This window comes from Diabrotica undecimpunctata, chromosome 1 (genome assembly GCF_040954645.1).
Source record: "Diabrotica undecimpunctata isolate CICGRU chromosome 1, icDiaUnde3, whole genome shotgun sequence".
In the NCBI taxonomy this organism is placed as follows: domain Eukaryota; kingdom Metazoa; phylum Arthropoda; class Insecta; order Coleoptera; family Chrysomelidae; genus Diabrotica; species Diabrotica undecimpunctata.
This window is the reverse complement of record NC_092803.1, coordinates 27,799,465-27,817,667: the sequence shown is the minus strand read 5'-3', so window position 1 is coordinate 27,817,667 and position 18,203 is coordinate 27,799,465. Positions and strand designations below refer to the sequence as shown.

The 18,203-nt window shown below is 34.0% G+C and overlaps 1 protein-coding gene across 1 annotated transcript in view; it reads right to left on the bottom strand.

Annotated features, from left to right (window-relative positions):
- Window positions 1-18,203, bottom strand: part of LOC140447278 (protein Malvolio-like) — a 64,594-nt gene that overhangs the window by 22,262 nt on the left and 24,129 nt on the right. Inside the window, exon 2 of the mRNA XM_072539850.1 lies at window positions 7,091-7,280. Within this exon, the coding sequence (XP_072395951.1) occupies window positions 7,091-7,280 (190 nt within the window). The remainder of the gene's footprint in view (window positions 1-7,090; window positions 7,281-18,203) is intronic.

Below are 18,203 nucleotides of genomic sequence, written 5' to 3'. Positions count from 1 at the left end.
AAAAGATGTTAAACGCTGAAAACAGAATACAATAAAAAAAAATTCAAGATATCAAAGAAAAATTCAAAATCAAACAAATTAAGTCGTTTTATTAAGAAGTAGGGCAGGCAAAAACACGGCTATCAGAACGAGAGTAAATAAGACTACTGCTAAGTGAGGCTTATCATGTAATGTCTTTATAGAAAAGTTTCTTCGATGAGCTGTTAAATGGACATGAAGAAAAAGAAAAACACGATTAAATAATGTTAGAATGCGGAGGTATCGATGAAAAATTACCAGAACAAGAAATAATGAACATATTGCAAAACTTCGATCGAATAAGTGCAGAAAGGTTAAACACAGGTGAAAAGCTGTTAGGAAAGGAGTTTAGCTTAATTAATTAAGCATATTTTGGAGCAAGAGAAAACTCGAGCAGGATGATGTTACACATCTATTTTCTCAATTCATAAAAAAGGTGATCTGATGTTTTGCGAAACTTTAGACGCATCAAAAATGAAGTTATATTGAATGGGTTAAGATCGAAGAGATTTTAAACCAAAAACGGGCTAAATCAATAAGACCCACTATAACCAACTTTCAATTTTGAAAACGATAATAAGGAATAGTTATCAACAATAGAGGTTGGTTTCATATAGACGAATACTTTCAGTATTCCGATATACACTACAATGGTGCGTGCTTTGCCAGTAGTTGTAAGTTGTCTTCTAGTAATTAGAACTAAGAACTTTGGATCAGGGAGTTGTCTGCAGGTCTTTCAGTTTCACAAAAATGCTGCCACAGTCGATTAAAAACTTTGAGAGACTCACGTGTGCTTAGCTACCTCAGTTTGGTAGCTTGTGGTAAACGGACAAAACAAAAACAAAACACAAACTCGTGTCGAATAAAATAGAACTGCAACTTTTCGCAAACTTTTTGAAGATTGACGTGCTCTGCTACAGTTGGAGTTTTATTTTTTGGGTCCCGCTCGAAAGCGGTAAAATCAAACGGTTTCAACGTGTTTTAAAGGTAGAGTTTGTTTAATGAAAATGCTCACGTTATAAGAAATTTGTACCAAATTAGTTCTTTTGTATCTGAGAATTTCTTCACATTAGTCACGTTTTAGTTGAACATAATGGATTATGTTTAAAGGTGGTAAGGTTTCCAAAAAGCACTTAAGAAATTTGTACCTTAGTAGAGGCCTTCCGAGTATACATAAATTTGTGGTACCCAAAAGATGGCAACTATAAAAATATTATAGTGTATTTTTTATTATTAATTTATTAAATTACTTTTTTTCAAAGGAGTTCAGTATTAACCAGCCACAACTAAGAATAAAAAAATCTTCTTCTCTGAACATGTTGGTTGGTCATTGTAAAAAAAAACTGCTTTGTCTTCCTCGTGACAACTAGTGGAAAAGGACCAAAAACAAAAACAAAATGTAGGCCGCTTGATGGAAACAAGAGATTTGGATTGGTTTCAGTTTTTTTTGTTTTGTTTAGAAAACACAAACAAAACATAAATTCAACAGTACGTTTAGTGGAAAACCGCCATTTTTTATAGAGCTCCATTCATCTGTTCAGACTTAAAATGACTGTCCATGATAAAACACAACATTTTTAATGTATATCAATTAAACGACAGATATCCTTATAACTCGAATGAAATTAAAACTACTCAATAAATATTTTTTTTTAGTACTAGGTAGATAATTTTTCATATTTCCGTCATACATACGTATCATGTATTTGGCGTGAAAACAAAATCAGCTATTTTTATAGTACATTTAAACTATTATTGATATTTTTCTTGGTAAACTACGTCGTTAATTTTGTTTTTATATACTAATGCATGAAGAAAAACCAAGTAAACCACAATTTTTATTTTATATTTGTCGATGATGATGAGTCATTACCTATTATCTATCAATCACAATTGCATAAACATGGAAAAAAATGTATTTACATATTATCTTTTAGGTTTTCCAGAGAACAGCAAGGTGAAAAGCTCGCATTCGTTCCGAAAAATATTCATGTGAGTTTTTTTTGCATGCTCACTTTCATGAGATACTCCAGAACATACTCCATTAAGGTGAACCCGGGAAAGTGTGATTATGGGGAAAGATGATTTAAATCACGCAGTGTCAGAGATAAAAGGGGGGGTTTGTTCGATATACCGGGCACATAAATTGTATAATATTCCTAAAATAACATTATTCTACCATGTGACTGGTGCTCGAGAAGTTAAAAGCAAATCACAAGGGAGGGCTCCAGCGATTCCACTCCAAAATGAGACTGGATTGGCCCAAGGACTAAAAACTATGGAGCAGTGGGGATTTGGAATATCCAGATTGGAACTACTGGCTCAATAATAAATGACAACAACAACATCAGTCAAGAAATACAAGCACGGATTCTTAGCGGTAATAAGTGCTTTTATGCATACAAAGACTTAATGAAAAGTAAGTTACTGAATCGTGAGTCTAAGCTGAGAATCTACAAAACAGTAATTAGACCAGTGGTCACATATGGATGTGAAACGTGGACCCTCTCAACCACTGATGAAAATCAACTGAGAATATTTGAGCGCAAAATACTAAGGAAGATATTTGGACCAACCCAATGCAGCGATAGTTCGTGGAGAATTAAAATGAACCACGAGCTGGATGAACTAATGCAGAGCGCAGATATTGTCAGATTTGTAAAATCACAAAGACTAAACTGGCTTGGTAACCTAGAAAGAATGCCAGATAATCGAGCTGTAAAAGTATTCCAGAGATGGAAGCCCCAAGGAAACAGAACAAGAGGAAGGCCCCGTAAAAGATGGATAGACGACGTAGAGAGGGATCTTAAAACCATGAACATCAGGCAGTGGCGAAGGAAAGTATCCGACAGGGCAGAATGGAAGAACATTGTTAAGCAGGCCAAGACTCACAAAGGGTTGTAGCGCCATTAGAAGAAGAAGAAGAAGATTGGAATTACTAGAGATTATTCGCGAATTTGTTACCAAAAATGACATATAAACTCCATTTAAGGATAACACTCCTGGGGATGAGTGGTTCGGGAGTTTTAAAAGACGTCACCAACTTAGCATAAAAAACCCCAAGCTGTGGAGTACTCAAGAAAAAAAATGATAGATCCTTTCATCATCCAAGAATATTTTGATATTCTCAAAAAAACTTAAGTTTAGCTAAAATTAGAGGACAAGCCGCAACTCGTATGGAATATGGACGAAACATCCATTTCTCACGATCCCAAAAAAACCAAAGTCTTGGGAGCTAAAGGTAAACCAAGTTCCAGAACTACTTCCGGTCCAGGAAGAGAAAACACCACGGTTCTTTCAGCAGTGTCTGCATCAGGGACGAAGGCACCACCACTAATCGTATTCAGTGGAAAAAATATTTGGTATTTCTGACTACCCAATCCCAGTCCCAATGGATGGACGGAGAGTGACGTATTTTTAAATAATTAAAAAAAAAAAACGTTTATTCCCGCATTAGGACAAAATAGGCCGGTACTATTGATATATGACGGTCATAGTATCCATATTAGTATTGAACTAGTTGAATTAGCACGACAGAATGATATCACAATCATCAAACTTCCTCCTCATACACGCCACCTTCTGCAGCCTTTGGATTTAGCCTCTAAAAGGCTCTATTTAAGTCTCCAAAAGACGCTTGGGACCAACAACTCGTAACCTGGCAGAGACATAATACTGGCCTTAAAATTCCAAAAAAAGAGTTTTCTTTGGCGATAGGCACTATATGGAAAAACATAAGCGTAGAAAGTATCACAAACGGGTTTAGAAAACCTGGTATATATCCATTTAACAATCATGTCATACCAGAGGAAAAATATTACCCTGAAAGCCTAAAAGATGGAAAGAACAAAAGAGTTTAAAAGACCAAACAATAGTTGTAGCTGAAACCGCAAATACTAATATGGATGCTCTTACCGCCGTCGATAAATAAAGACCAGATTGTGGAAAACCATACAACCAATATTTCTGATGAACCTCCAAGTAGTAGTTGTTCAAAAATAAGTTTTGAGGAGCTGCTATTAAACACTGTTAAACAGACAAATAAGCAAAGTCCTTCGGGCTCAAAAAGAAAAAAAGTAGATGCAGGAGCAGAAGTCGTTACTTCCGGAGAAGTTCTGAATAAACTTACAGAAGAAAATATATTGAAGATCATAGAAGAAGAACGCAGAAAGAAAAAAGAAGCAAAAATTCAAAAACCGAAGAGGATTAGGAAATGAGAAGAAACTTTTAGTATCTCAGAATCAAAAGAAGATTTGGTAGAATATTTGAAGAAAACGAGCAAATAATTATTGAGAAAGAAGTGTCAACAGTTGGAGAGTTGGGAAATACCCAAATCGCGCTGGGTATTTGGGTTATTGTAGAGTACACATCTCAAAAACATATTAAACATTTTATTGAAAGAATTGATAACAAGATTGAAAATGAAAAGATATAAAAAGAGTAGTAACACCTTTTTTTGGCCTGAGACACGGATATGATAGTTGAAGAAGATATCGTAAAAACTTTACCAGAACCCGTTAAAGACAGAAGGAATCATTTTATTTTTAACGTAAATTTTGCCAGGTTGAACCTTTAAATCTTAAAAAGTTTGTAACTTGCTTAAAAATAAATAAATTAAAATTTTTCAAACATTAAAAAATTCGTTTTTCAAAACTAGCTTTTGTTAATTTTTTCTAAATAAACATTTATCGTTAATACGCTAAGATTTGTTCTCATAAATATGTAAAAGTTTATAAATAAATATAGGTTTTATGTAACAGCTATTGTCATATTTTAGTTTTTTTTTAATAAAATTAACCTTTGATAATTAATTAATAATTTAGAAAAGTTGGGTAGTTTCATTTCGACATATGAAAGTAAGTACTGTCATTAGTAATATCTTTTTCTGCCATTTGGTACATTACCATAGTTTTGTTGTTACAAGATTCAATGTAATGTTTTATGATAGAATTAGATATTTTTTTGTAATGATAATAACTGTTTTTGTTGTGATAATTTTATATCTTTAAACTAGGAGTCTCGAAAAATCTTTCTTTTAAAAAAATATTCACCATTAAAAATTTTTTAGGAAAGAAAATCCCTAAACCTTTCTTTCTAAGCAGCAGGAGGGTTTTTTTAAATGGCGTCCTAATTTTAAATAGTTAAGAAATCTTCTTGTATAGTATTTGCCCATGACATCTCTGTCAGTATTTTTTTATTTCTTTTTCGTAGTCCTTATCCACCACCTTGCTCTCCAACCAAAACCCAAGTAGCTATTCGCAAACATTTTAGTTTTTTGCTTATCCTATCTCTAAGCCCAGTAATTATTCACTCCCCTCTTTTAGCCTATCCAACGTGGGTCTGTTTAAATTGTTACAAATGCCACCCAACCTGGCGGCTTGTTTAAATTTTTACAAATAGTGTCCAACGTGGCCGGCTTGTTTTTATTGTTACAACTGCGCCCGACGTCGCTGGCTTGTTTAAATTGTTACAAATGGCGCCCAACATGGCCGGCTTGTTTTTATTGTTACTAACTAAAATTCAAATAATTGCCTTATTGCACTTTCTACAATATATAGAGCAGACAGCTGATGAATTAGCCGACAAGGGGAATCTACAATTTTCATTTTACATATTTCACAGTCGATACTTCTTCTTTATGTGCCGTCTTCTACCGAAGGTTGGCGACCATCAAACGGTAGGTTTCTCTGTTTTGTGCCGCATGTATTATGTTCGCAGCTTCTGGTATTTGAAACCATTCTCTCAAGTTTCTCAGCCAGGATTTCTTCTTTCTGCCCAAACCTCTTCTACCTTCAATCTTGCCTTCCACGATAAGCTGTTGCAAACTGTACTTATCATTACGGAATGCATGGCCCAGGTATGACGCTTTCCTCCTTTTAACAGTTGTTAACAATTCCATCTTTTTACCCATTCGTCTTAAGACCTCTGTGTTGGTCACTCTGTCTGTCCAAGGTATTCTCAGTATGCGTCGATACAGCCACATTTCTAGAGCCGCTAACTTCTTTATAGTTGCTGCTGTCAACGTTCACCCTTCGTCCAGTCGATACACCACGGCAAAAATACTTCGCTAATTAGTTTCTAGTACTTACGAACTTAAATAAATAAACAAAGCAGAAAGACATTTGAGATTTAATTTCAATGCAGGGCTCCTGCCATCCGCTTATATCGATCCTATTCCGACCTTATTAGGTTTCCTTAGAGCGATTTATGGAGAAGCTCTGGATTAAAAATAAATCTTTTTCATCATAAAAGAATAATTATAAAAATAATAATGTACAACGCCATCCAATAACAATCGTATTCCAACCAATAATAATTGTTGATAACTGCGTTTCTATTGTTTAATGCCTGGGCACTGTAAATCATAGAATTATGGAGTATGTAATTTGTTAGCTGTTTAGTCCAACAACAAAGTGAATTGGCTCCAATTTAACAATTAAAATTTTTGAATTTATCAGGAAATTTAATATTATTAATATAAAATATTAGTTTTCATAGGACATAGTGTAATTAAATATGTGGCTTAGTTGAATTATGTAAATTTGTTATCAACGCGTTGATATTTATTTATGCATACCAGTTCTAGTAATTATCTTTTATTAAATTTGATTTCCTGCCTTAGTACCTAGATCTCATTGAAATTAAATAAATGTTTTTTACTAACTGCGTGTTCTGTTACTGCGCATCTATTTTTATTATTTCTATGAGGTCACTTTTATGTGACATCAGTCTGCCTCTTAGATTTATAGATGTGTGTCCGATGTACAACTTATCACCAACTTCTACATGGTATTTTATAAACTACATTTAAGCTTACCATAATTAATAGGTGTTATATTTTTGGTATGAGATTATGCCAGTGTTTTTATATTTTTAGTTATTTTAATTTGAGGAAGTTAGAAAAAGATAGTGACGTAGAAGTAAATTGAGATTTAATGATTTGATAATTTGATTCTGTTGCTTGGTTTATGTTAATTATTCTATTATTGGGGTTGTTGAATAAAAATTTGTTTATCAGTTCAATTGTGTACTAATTCTCCAATAAAATGACTATAAGCTTTATTAGTCATACCTAGTTTTGTGGCTAAGGTTTGCATGATGAATCCCAAAATGGTCGCTCCAAATAAAACCCATAATAGTCTATAGTTGCCTACGGTTCCTGATTGGAGATCGCTTTCTATATTACCAGGATCGAGGTATGCTATGGACATTAAAAATCCCGGACCTGTGAACGCCCATAACTTCTTAAAACTGAAGCGACTCTGAAAAGAAAAATAACTTTATTAATGTTGAAAATTTCTCATATTATCTATTTGAGTGATGATCTCTAGTTATCTAGTCAACTATATTGAAAATTAAATTGGAAAATTAACTAAATGGCTAAGAAAATAATGGCAGGTTTATCTAGGCAAAAACAATAAATTATTAGAATTTCTGCTATATCAATGTAGGTTTTCGTTTTTTATTAATTTATTTTTATTTTGCTAACCACTAAAAATTTTAATTTTTAAGTTTAGTACCGATTCAAACTTAGCAGTGTACGGTTCTTGTTGTTTTTAAAAGTTTTGAAAGTTGCGAGAAAAAACTGAGCGAGTTTTAAAAAAGTTTAAGCCCTGTGTTAAGATGTTATCAGGCATGGCGACAAGAAGATTAAACACGAAGAACAAAAGAGTGTCAAGATGGTCGTTCCCAAGATGATGGCTCTAAGGGACTGCTTCTTCACTACAAGGTATATTACAAATCAAAGTTTTGCTCTTGTAGATTAGGTTAATCTTACCCCTGAACATCGACGTAATCGTCTTGTCTGGTGCAAAGATTGATTGACTTATACACCAGAAATTGAATGGAGTTAAAGTGATGAATACCAATTCTGTTTAGGAATGCATGATGGTCGAGCCAGGGTCAGAAGACGACATGGTGAAAAAAGAAATCAACAGTTTTTTGTCCAACGGCATATGCTCCGCACTATTGGGGTTATGATGTTACCTCTAACCTTCGTCTGAGAGAACATGACAGCTCAGCGAAACGTAAACGGAACCTCATATACCTTACCTTCAGATGCTTCAACATCCAATTTTCCAGCAGGATAACGAAAGACCTCACATTGCAAGAGTTATCATGGACTTTTGTAAACAAGTTGGAGTCAATTTTTGCCCTGGCCCCCGAGATCCCCAGCTTTGTCCCCAATTGAACACGTATGGTAGATGATGGTTCGGAGACTTTTTAATTTAGAACATTCTCCGCAAGCTTTGGAAGTAATTAGTAGTAGAAGTTAATAAGGGTATGGAACGAGATATTGCAGGAGAATATTGACCACCTAATCAGAAGTGAGCCCAGGTGCATCCTAGTATGCTGCTCACCGAGGTGCATCAACTCATTTTTAATCTTTTTACTCCTATAATCAATCATATAGAAATTTTATTTAACTACCTTGTATATTTGTACAAAATATTTTTAGAATATAATAATTTACAATGGTTGTTCGGATTTATTTGTGACTTAGTATATTTAGACTTTTTTACATTTAAATTTGGTTCATATTTTTCTTGTCTTGTTTTGTAATAAGAGTAGTTAGGCCATAATTACATCGTCATCTGCATATCTTATAATGTTGATAGTTCTTCAGTTAATTAATATTCCATCACTTTCTGAAAATAGTACTTCTTCGAAAGGAATCCAAAAGTATATGGATACATTTTTTTTCCACTGTGTAATTATACTACTCTCAAGCACAGACAATAATTTGTGTACATTTGATAACCTTCAAGTTATTTTTACTAATTCTGTTTGCAGTAGAAGTAAAAAATAGATAACATGTTTTTATATTATTACTCTAAAGTCAGGATTTCCCTGATGAACTGAGATAAAGATGTTTTGTTTCTTTTTTCCTTTTATAAAGAAATATTGACAGTTTGGTAGAATCTTCTGTTAATGCCGGTTTTCCTTATGTTACAATTTAATAATAAACTTATCTGGAAAGGTCAATTTCTTATTTGAATAATGAGATAAGACATTAGTTTAAATTCTAGGAAAGCGGGGTTTATATATGAAACAGATATTCGGTAGGAATATAGTTTTTCCTTATTAATCTTTGTATAAGAAAAAAAATGGCATAATTATGAAGGAAAAATATTAGATTGTTCGGTCAACAAGTGTTCAACAATCACTAAAATACGAGTCACAATATGTACTCCCGGCTAAATAACATAAATGAGTGGACAAGACTCGATTTACAAATAGTTCTGAAAACTGCGCAAAATCGAACTGTTTTGCGCAGTTCTTAGGAGCACAGAAACTGTTACCAACTTTCACCAATAATGACGAAGCTTAACAAGGGCAAATTTTTAATTTTGTCCTGGGTGATCTCTTGAAAGAAAAGTCCTAAGAAAGATATTTGGACTTATTAACGAAAACGGAGTATGGAGATCCAGGTATAACCATGAATTCTACCAACTGTTCAAAGATGCCAGAATTCATTTAACTTCAGAGACTTCGTTGGGCTGGTCATGTAGTGAGAATGGAGACTGAAAGATTTCCAAAAAGAGCCCTAGATAGTAAAATGCAGGGCACAAGATCAAAGGATGGCCACGGTTAAGGTGGAAGGTCGAAGTGGCAGCGGACGCGCAAAATTTACTAGGCATGAGAACATAGAGAATTTGATTTTCGTTGGATGTTGTTTCATCAGTTTGATAGTTTCCTTTCTTAAGTTAATAGTTTTCTCCTGAAAACCTTAAAATTTCATTTTGATCATCATTTATTATATGTATATGCTCTCTCTTTTTTTATTAGTTCAGGTGAGGCTCGTTAATCTCTGGCACTTGGTCGTAAGACCTTTGTACCATACCTAATGTTTTCCATTAAACTCCAATAAGTCATGCGGCCTTAACGAGGGCATTCAGTTTCCTTATTCATAGTTTTAGGATATCTTCTGGTTGAATTCTCAGTTGACCAGTGAATTTCTGCCTCATATAATTAGCAAATTACAGTGGCATATAATACGTATGGCAATCTCTTTTTCCGTTTTTTAAAGACACTTTATTATCTTTTGCCAGGTTGTTGAAGAGGTCTTTGCAGTTCTTCTCCAGTTTGAGTGGGTGGGTGGGTTCTTTACTAAGAGAATAGCCGCCTGGCTATCTGTATAAATGTTGACTCTCTTTGATTTGGAATTTCCATCTATGTTTTCATTGATGCAGGCCATCAAATCAAAAACTTTAGCATATAACAGAGTGGTATATTGATCTAAACTGTAAGAGTTATTATAGTTACATGTCTGCCCAAAGACTTTTTGATCCAGTATCATGGGCAGTTTTAAATCCATTAGTGAACCATATTCATTCCATACACTTATTCCATAAGTTCCCATTAACATTTGAGGCTTTTTGTTCTTTAGATGGTATAATTTTGTTAATCTTCTCAGTGAAGATTAGTTCTTGTGTCATCATATCTGAGTTCATCATAAAGATGGACTCCAATACATAATTAAGCGTCCAAGCATGGTTTGCTTTAAATCAGAAAGGTCATAAAGGCTATCTCAGAAATATATAATTGTAGCGAAGAAGAAAAGCCAAGAACAAAGACAGTCACAATTACAAAATCATTAACAATGAAATCAGAAAAATGATAAGAGAGGCAAAACAAACTTACTCTGAGGAAAAATGTAAAGATATAGATCATTAGAACAAATACGACCTATTCAACCTACATAAAAAGGTTAAATAAATGGCAGGGCTGCAAAAAAGAAACCACAACACAACTCTTTTAGATAAAAATGGAAATATTATAATAACGACTGACGAAAAGCTAAAAAGATGGAAAGAATATATGGAAAAGCTCTTCGACGACGAAAGAGGAAACCTACAAAATATATCTTTCGAGGACAGAGAAACACGTACAGAAATTACAAAGGAAGAAATACTATATGCACTAACGAACACCAGAAATGGAAACAGTGAGTACATGGATGTCCTCTTAAAGCTCTTTAATGAAATTTATCAGTCGGGTGACATACCCAATGAATGGTTGACCTCAACATTTATTTGTCTCCCAAAAAAGAAAAATGCTATAGAATGCAACGACGACCGCACCATAAGCCTGATGTCTCACACACTTAAAATGTTTTTAAAGATCATCTATAAACACATTTACCAAATACTTGATATGGATATTGAAGAAACGCAATTTGGATTCCGTAGAGGCGTAAGCATCCGTGAATGCATTCTCCTCTCCTTGCATTCAACGTACTAATCCAGAGATTCTTGGATGTGCACCAAGATAATGTACGTCTGTTTCATAGATTACAACAAGGTTAATTCGATAAAGTCCGCCTTCTTCTTCTTCAGTGCCTTATCCAGTCCGGATGTTGGCGATCATCAAGGCTATCATGGTTTTGTTGACTGCTCTGCGAAACAGCTCCGCTGAGGTCATCCCAAACCATTGTCGGAGATTTTTCAACCACGAGATACGACGGCCACTTTACCCTGCATAACGAGTTGAAGAATTCGATATTTTTCTTCGTTCCGCATCACGTGGCCGAGGTACTTAAGCTTACGTTGTTTAATTAAATTAAGCACTTCTTTTTCTTTTGTTATGCGCTGTAAGACCTCAACGTTGGTGACATGGTCCACATAAGATATTTTTAGTATCCTTCTGTATATCCACATCTCGAAGGCTTCGATTCGTTTTTCAGTGGCTTGCGTCAGTGTCCAGGCTTCAACTCCATATAGTAACACTGGAAGAACGTAGCACCTCACTATCCGCATCTTGGTTCCCAAACAGATCACTGCAGCACAGCAAGGATCTCAACTTAATAAATGTAGACCGTGCCATTTCAATTCTGGATCTAATCTCTTGAGCGTAGTCCCATTGTACGTTGAAGGTAGTTCCGAGGTAAGTGAATCTGTCGACTCTCTGCGTCGAATAAAGTCCGCCACAAAGAGCTAATCGACGTCCTCAAAGTAAAACAATTACAATACAATGACCTTCGAATTATAACAAATCTATATTATAAATAGCAGGCACACATACGCATTAATGAACATACATCAGAAAAGTTCGAAATTAAAAGAGAAGTGCGACAGGGGTGTGTATTATCACCACTACTATTCAATGCATACTCTGAAAAAATTATGAAAAGAGCTCTTGAGGGAGAAACAGCAGGAATAAAGGACAATGAAACACCAATTAACAACATTAGATATGCGGACGATTCTATCATAATAGCAGACAACCTTCAAGACCTCCAAAAGCTAATAAACAAGATAGATGAATATGGAGAAAAATATGGAGTATTAAACGTCAAGAAAACTAAATTTATAAGGATATCAAAAACCCAAAATAATGATGGAAGCCTGAAAATTAACGGTAAAACTTTAGAACAAGTTGAAAACTACCATTATCTTGGCACATTAATTAATCACACAAACGATTACTCAAAAAAACTCAAAGTTCGAATAGAGAAAGCACCAACAAACTTCAATAAAATGAGAAATGTACTTTGTGCAAGAGAACTGAAAATATATTTGAGAGTTAGCTTTACTCTGCTTTACGGGATAGAAGCATGGACACTTAACGCGTCGACTACTAAAAAGTTGGAAGCATCTGAACTGTGGATATATAGAAGAATCCTGAAGATATCATGGACCGAGTGGATAAATTTCTGTAAGAAATGTATCCAAGTTTTGCTACGCCACTGGTAGCAATTAACGTACAATTAACTTAACTTCTACCTAGGTAAATTCTCATGAAAGTCGAAAATGTATTTAAAAGATATGTTTACCCGTAGATTAACTTTCTCCAACCAATTCCAAAAATTTCTCTGTTAGACAAGAATTCAAAAGGTCGATTTTTACCTACCTCTGTATAGAAATATCAAAGTTGTCCCCCGCCGTTCGAAAATCCCTTGCAATAGTCAGGTATTAAAAATCGGAATTTTAAGTCAGTATAATATTGTACCCCAGCTTAGCTGTTCGCTCGCATATTAGTTAGTTTTTAGTTTAGAATTCGATATAATTCGACGCATTTTTGGTTTAAGAGTTTTTAGACTATCGCGTAATCAGTATCAAATTGTATCCCAGCTGAGTTGGTCGCTTCTTGTTTTTAGAGTTTTATCTCGCGCATTGTAGTTATTGTTACATAACTTAGAATTAAAAGCTGAACGCTCATTAGTTATCAAGTTTATTCATATATAACAAAACGTCCTTAGTTGAAGTGATAGTAGTAATATTTAATCTGTATCAGTGCTTGTGTTTGTAGTGTGTCGTGGACCAGTGTATAGACAGTGATCGGGGCTATTTCAATAAAGAACTTGCGCTAAAACTTTGGCTAGATATTAACTTAGTTGTAGTAACATTCAATTATTAAATTACGTATTGTTTGAACTGCTTGTGTTTTTATTTCCCACGCCAGTGAGTGGTCCTTCAGATTGGAAGTAATTACAAAACTTAGTACGCTCTAAATGGTAGCAATATCGCCATCCTAATTTGTTGAACAAATGTCCGTTTAATTCTACCACCGAGCATGTAACAAACAACGAAGTCACGAGAAGAGTCTACAAAAAAATGGAAATATTGTAAATCATCAAGATACGAAAGCTGCAATACCTGGGGCATATTAAGCGTAGTGAAAGATACAACATACTTCAATTAATTATACAAGGAAAAATCCAGGGCAAGGGAAGTGTAGGAAGGAGAAGAATCTCATGGTTGCGTAACTTGAGGAAATGGTATGGGTGCACATCAATCGAACTATTCAGAGCGGCGCGGCAGCGTCTAGGATCAGAATAGCTATGATAATCGCCAACCTCCACCGCGGAGATGGCACGTAAAGAAGAAGCGAAGGGAGACCGTATATGCTCTGTAATGTCTTGAAACTGTTCTCATATTTGGAAATGACTTTGTTTGTAGTTCTTGTTTCTGGGAATATTAAGTTGTCTGGCTTCATTTTGTTTTGTTAACGCTACACTTTGGTGTAAAAGTGTACTTAATTCTCTTCTTTTTTCTAATCGGTGCAGTCCTACGGTGTTGCGTTGTATGTAATTCGCTTTATTTCCTTGTTTGAATGCAATGTTTAAAACGTTTATGCATCGACTTTACTATATGTACTCACTTTTGCTGGTATTTTCATTTACACAAATAGTCCATTAATTTTTATTATTATTCTTTTAACAGAATCAATGTGGTAACATACCTGCAGCTATTGTAAGACTAATAAAATGGTATTTTGCTTCCTTTATCTAAAAATCAAATAGCTTCTTGTGTAAATCTAACTCATTCAATATGCTTTGAATTTTCAATTAACTCTTATATATTTGAGGTTGATTATGCAACAAGTAATCAAGGTTTTTGCAGTAAAGACATCGACTACTACACGAATATGCATTTCTAAACGCAGGTTATGGCAAATTGAACTCATTCTTGCAGATGTTAAAAAAATATTTCATTAAAACAGTGATGAAACTATCGTACAGGTGGTTAATGAGATTATATCGAAACCTTTGATTAAGGTAAGGGGTTATTAAGAGTCTTGATCTGTTATTAAAGATAAGATAATTGAAAAGGAATTGATAGTTTTTTTTTGGCAAGTTGAAATTAATTTCTTATTTTTAAGATTAGTTTTCTTAATTAGTTTATAGATTGTGCATGTAAGGTTGTATATTTAGCATTCATCAGAATTAAACCACTCCTTTTTGAACTTTCAGATCTATTATTTACAACGAATCAGACTGCTTCTTTTTTACTATTTATCTATTGTGGAAAAAGGCCTTATCTTACTTTTATTTATTAAGGAATTTTTCTACAGAACCCTTTTTGTTTTTGAAAGCTATCTGTTGTAAAACTTCGTACTGCAGCCAGTTAGCTTATTTACTTGTTATACCCATTTCAGCATTCTGAAACCCTGTACCCTCTATGAATGACTATATTATGTTTTTGGAGGTACTTGTGTCTCCGAAAAGTGTTTGCCGCCTACGATCTAATATCTGGTACTTCACCTTGGGGCTGATAAGGGCTCCTATGGATCCTTGGTTCCCTGTGCCTCTAGTGATCCACCTAAGTTCGAATGCCCTTATTTAAATTTTTTTCTATAGTGCGAGATTACAAGACAAGATTACAAAAGAAGACAATACGTTAGGTCTTGTGGCTGAAAGATTCGAGGAGATTCTATCTCTCTATTAAAAGTAGTACTAAGCATATACCATGCGGTCCATATGTATGGAATAAATTCATTTTTGGCGTTATTATGTACTATCTCAAAAAAACCTGAAACAGGTCGATTTTCATTCTTAAATTGACAATTTACTGTATGAAAATATTATCCCCTTCTAGCACCCCCTTTGAATTATAAGCACCTCCTCGAAAATTTTAAATAACAAAGAGGGTCGTGTGGCACCTTGTTAGAAAGGGATTTTAGTCCTCTTTTCAGCAATATAAAGTTTTTTGAGTTTGTGCAATCATAACTGAGAAAATTGATTTTTACAATTAAATTAAATGTTCAACTTGACCACCATTATTCACTTCTTGACAATAACCGAGGCGATTTTGGAATTCTCGTACAACATTTTGTATGACCTCGGGGGTTATTTTGTTAGTTTCTTTCGTTATCCTTTTTTTAATACCTGGTACTTTTAAACTTTTAAAACCACAATATTGCCTGGTCTATTAAAATATACTTTAGAAATAATCAGGTATTTTCGTATCTGTTCTGCTAAACATTAGGGAAAAAAATTTTGAAGATAATAAAATATTAGTCAAAAAGCCAAATAAACAATTGATACGAATCTATTAGGCTACTGTCATTTAGGTATTTAAAGTTACTAAAAGATGTAAGTATAATGTTTGTGCGCGTATTTAATTTAAATATGGCTCATTTGTCCAAAACTCAAAGAATAGACATTTTAAATTATGATTGGTTTTGGTAATAAAACAAGAACTCAAAAGGAGGTTTGTGAAATGTTTAATAATAAATACCCTGGTCAACAAGTTTCGCAGTCTACAGTTAGAAAAATTAAAAAGAAGTTTCGTTATACTGGACGTGCAAAAAATATTGAAAAACCAGGTAGAAATGTTAAATTTACTGATGAAAAAAAGTTAGATGTACTTCTAGAGATTGAGGAAAATCCGCATAAGACAACTCGAAAACTGGCCGCCGTCAATGATGTAAATAAATCATCTATTTTGAGGGTTTTGCATAAAGAAAAATACCACCCTTACAAAGTTCAGTTGGTTTAGGAGTTAAATGAAGATGATCCCGATAGAAGGCAAGAATTCTGTGAAATGATGATGGAAAGAATGAACGCAGCTTTGCAGTTCATAAACACAATAGTTTTTTCCGATGGAGCGACGTTTCATTTAAACGGAACGGTTAACAAACTCAGAGAAAATTCTCACTGGGTATGTGAGACTCACGCAGTATCCTAAAAAAAATGAACATTTGGGCTGGTATCATTACCAATAAAATTATTGGTCCTAATTTTTTTGAGGACACAGTTGATGGTGAGGTTTATCTAGATTTTTTTATTAACTTTTTGGTGCCTACATTTCGAAGATTTTTTCCTGATGTCAATCATCCAAATGAGATAGATCGATCTATTTAGTACCAACATGACAGAGCTCTTCCGCATTTTGCACGTATAGTTAGAAACTATTTAAACGAGGTTTTTCCCAATAGGTGGATTGGAAGACGTGAAACGATCGAATGGCCGTCTAGATCCCCGATTTGACTCCTCTCGATTACTTTTTATGAAGTTATTTAGAATCTAAAGTATATTTTAATAGACCAAACAGTACTGCTGTAATAAAAGTTCGGATAACGAAAGAAATTAACAAAATAACCCCCGAGGTCGTACAAAATGTACGAGAATTCCAAAATCGCCTAGGCTATTGTCAAGAAGTGGATAGTGGTCATTTTAACATTTAATTTAATTGAAAATGACATTGAAAAATACATTCTAAACATTATGTGACATTATTATCTTCATTCAACCTAAGTTTTGTGATAGACACATTATCAAAATTTTACATCTTAAAAATCAATTTTCTCAGTTATGATTGCACCAAACTTAAAAAACTTTATATTTCTGAATAGAGAACTAAAATACCTTTTTAACAAGGTGCCAAACGACCCCCTTTATTATTTAAAATTTTCGAGGGGGTGCTTATAATTCAAAGGGGGTGCTGGAAGGAAATAATATGTTCATACAGTAAATTGTCAATTTAAGAATAAAAACCGACCTGATTCAGGTTTTTTTCAGACAGTACATAATAACGCCAAAAATGAATTTATTCCATACATATGGACCGCATGGTATAGGACTTACTCAACAGTCTGTTAAGTACATAAAAACAATAAATATTATATAAAATATAAAAGGTGGTCAACAATATATGTACAGCATCAAGTGACATAAAAGTGTAGTACTACTTTTAATAAATTTTTTTGGTTGTAAACATATTGGCTTATACAGTGTGGAATAAAATTGGTTGTGTCCTTATTATAGAAAATAATAAAAAACTCTGGGACACGTTAACTTTTAAATTTAAATGTGCGCTTTTTAAACATAAATTTAAATGTACAGGGTGATCCACGTAAGTCTGGCATAGTCCATAATCCTTATTTTTATCCCTACCATAAAACGCAACAGCTAGTCAGGGGGATACCACATCACAAAAACTGTTTACTGCGCTTTTAGAATATACTTATACGTAGAAAGGCATAACTGACCGACAACGGCAAAACATAAATGGAGAAAAACTTAGCGACCTGAGATTTGCAGATGATATTGTGCTAATAGCCGATAGGATAAATGAAATCAAAAAACTTTTAAATCAGCTCTGCCTTTCGTCGCTAGAAGGCTTATTAAAAATAAATATATCTAACACTCAAATGATGACAAATCTTGTAGTCAAAGAAGTTATTATGCGTAGGAACAAGATCCATAGACTAGGCAATAGCCTATAAATATCTAGATCACGAGATTCACATAGGAAAATATTGCCAAACTTTTCCGTCGTATAAGACTGACTTCTAATCCGTTATTTCTAATTTTTTAGCAGATTTGGTAAGGGCTACTGTCTCCAAGCCGTAGGTACAAACTGGTAGTATGCATGTGTTATATACCTTTTTTTTAAGTTTACAGGAATGGAGGTGTTTTTCAAGATATATGCTAGTTTGCCGAAAGCGCCCCATGCCAG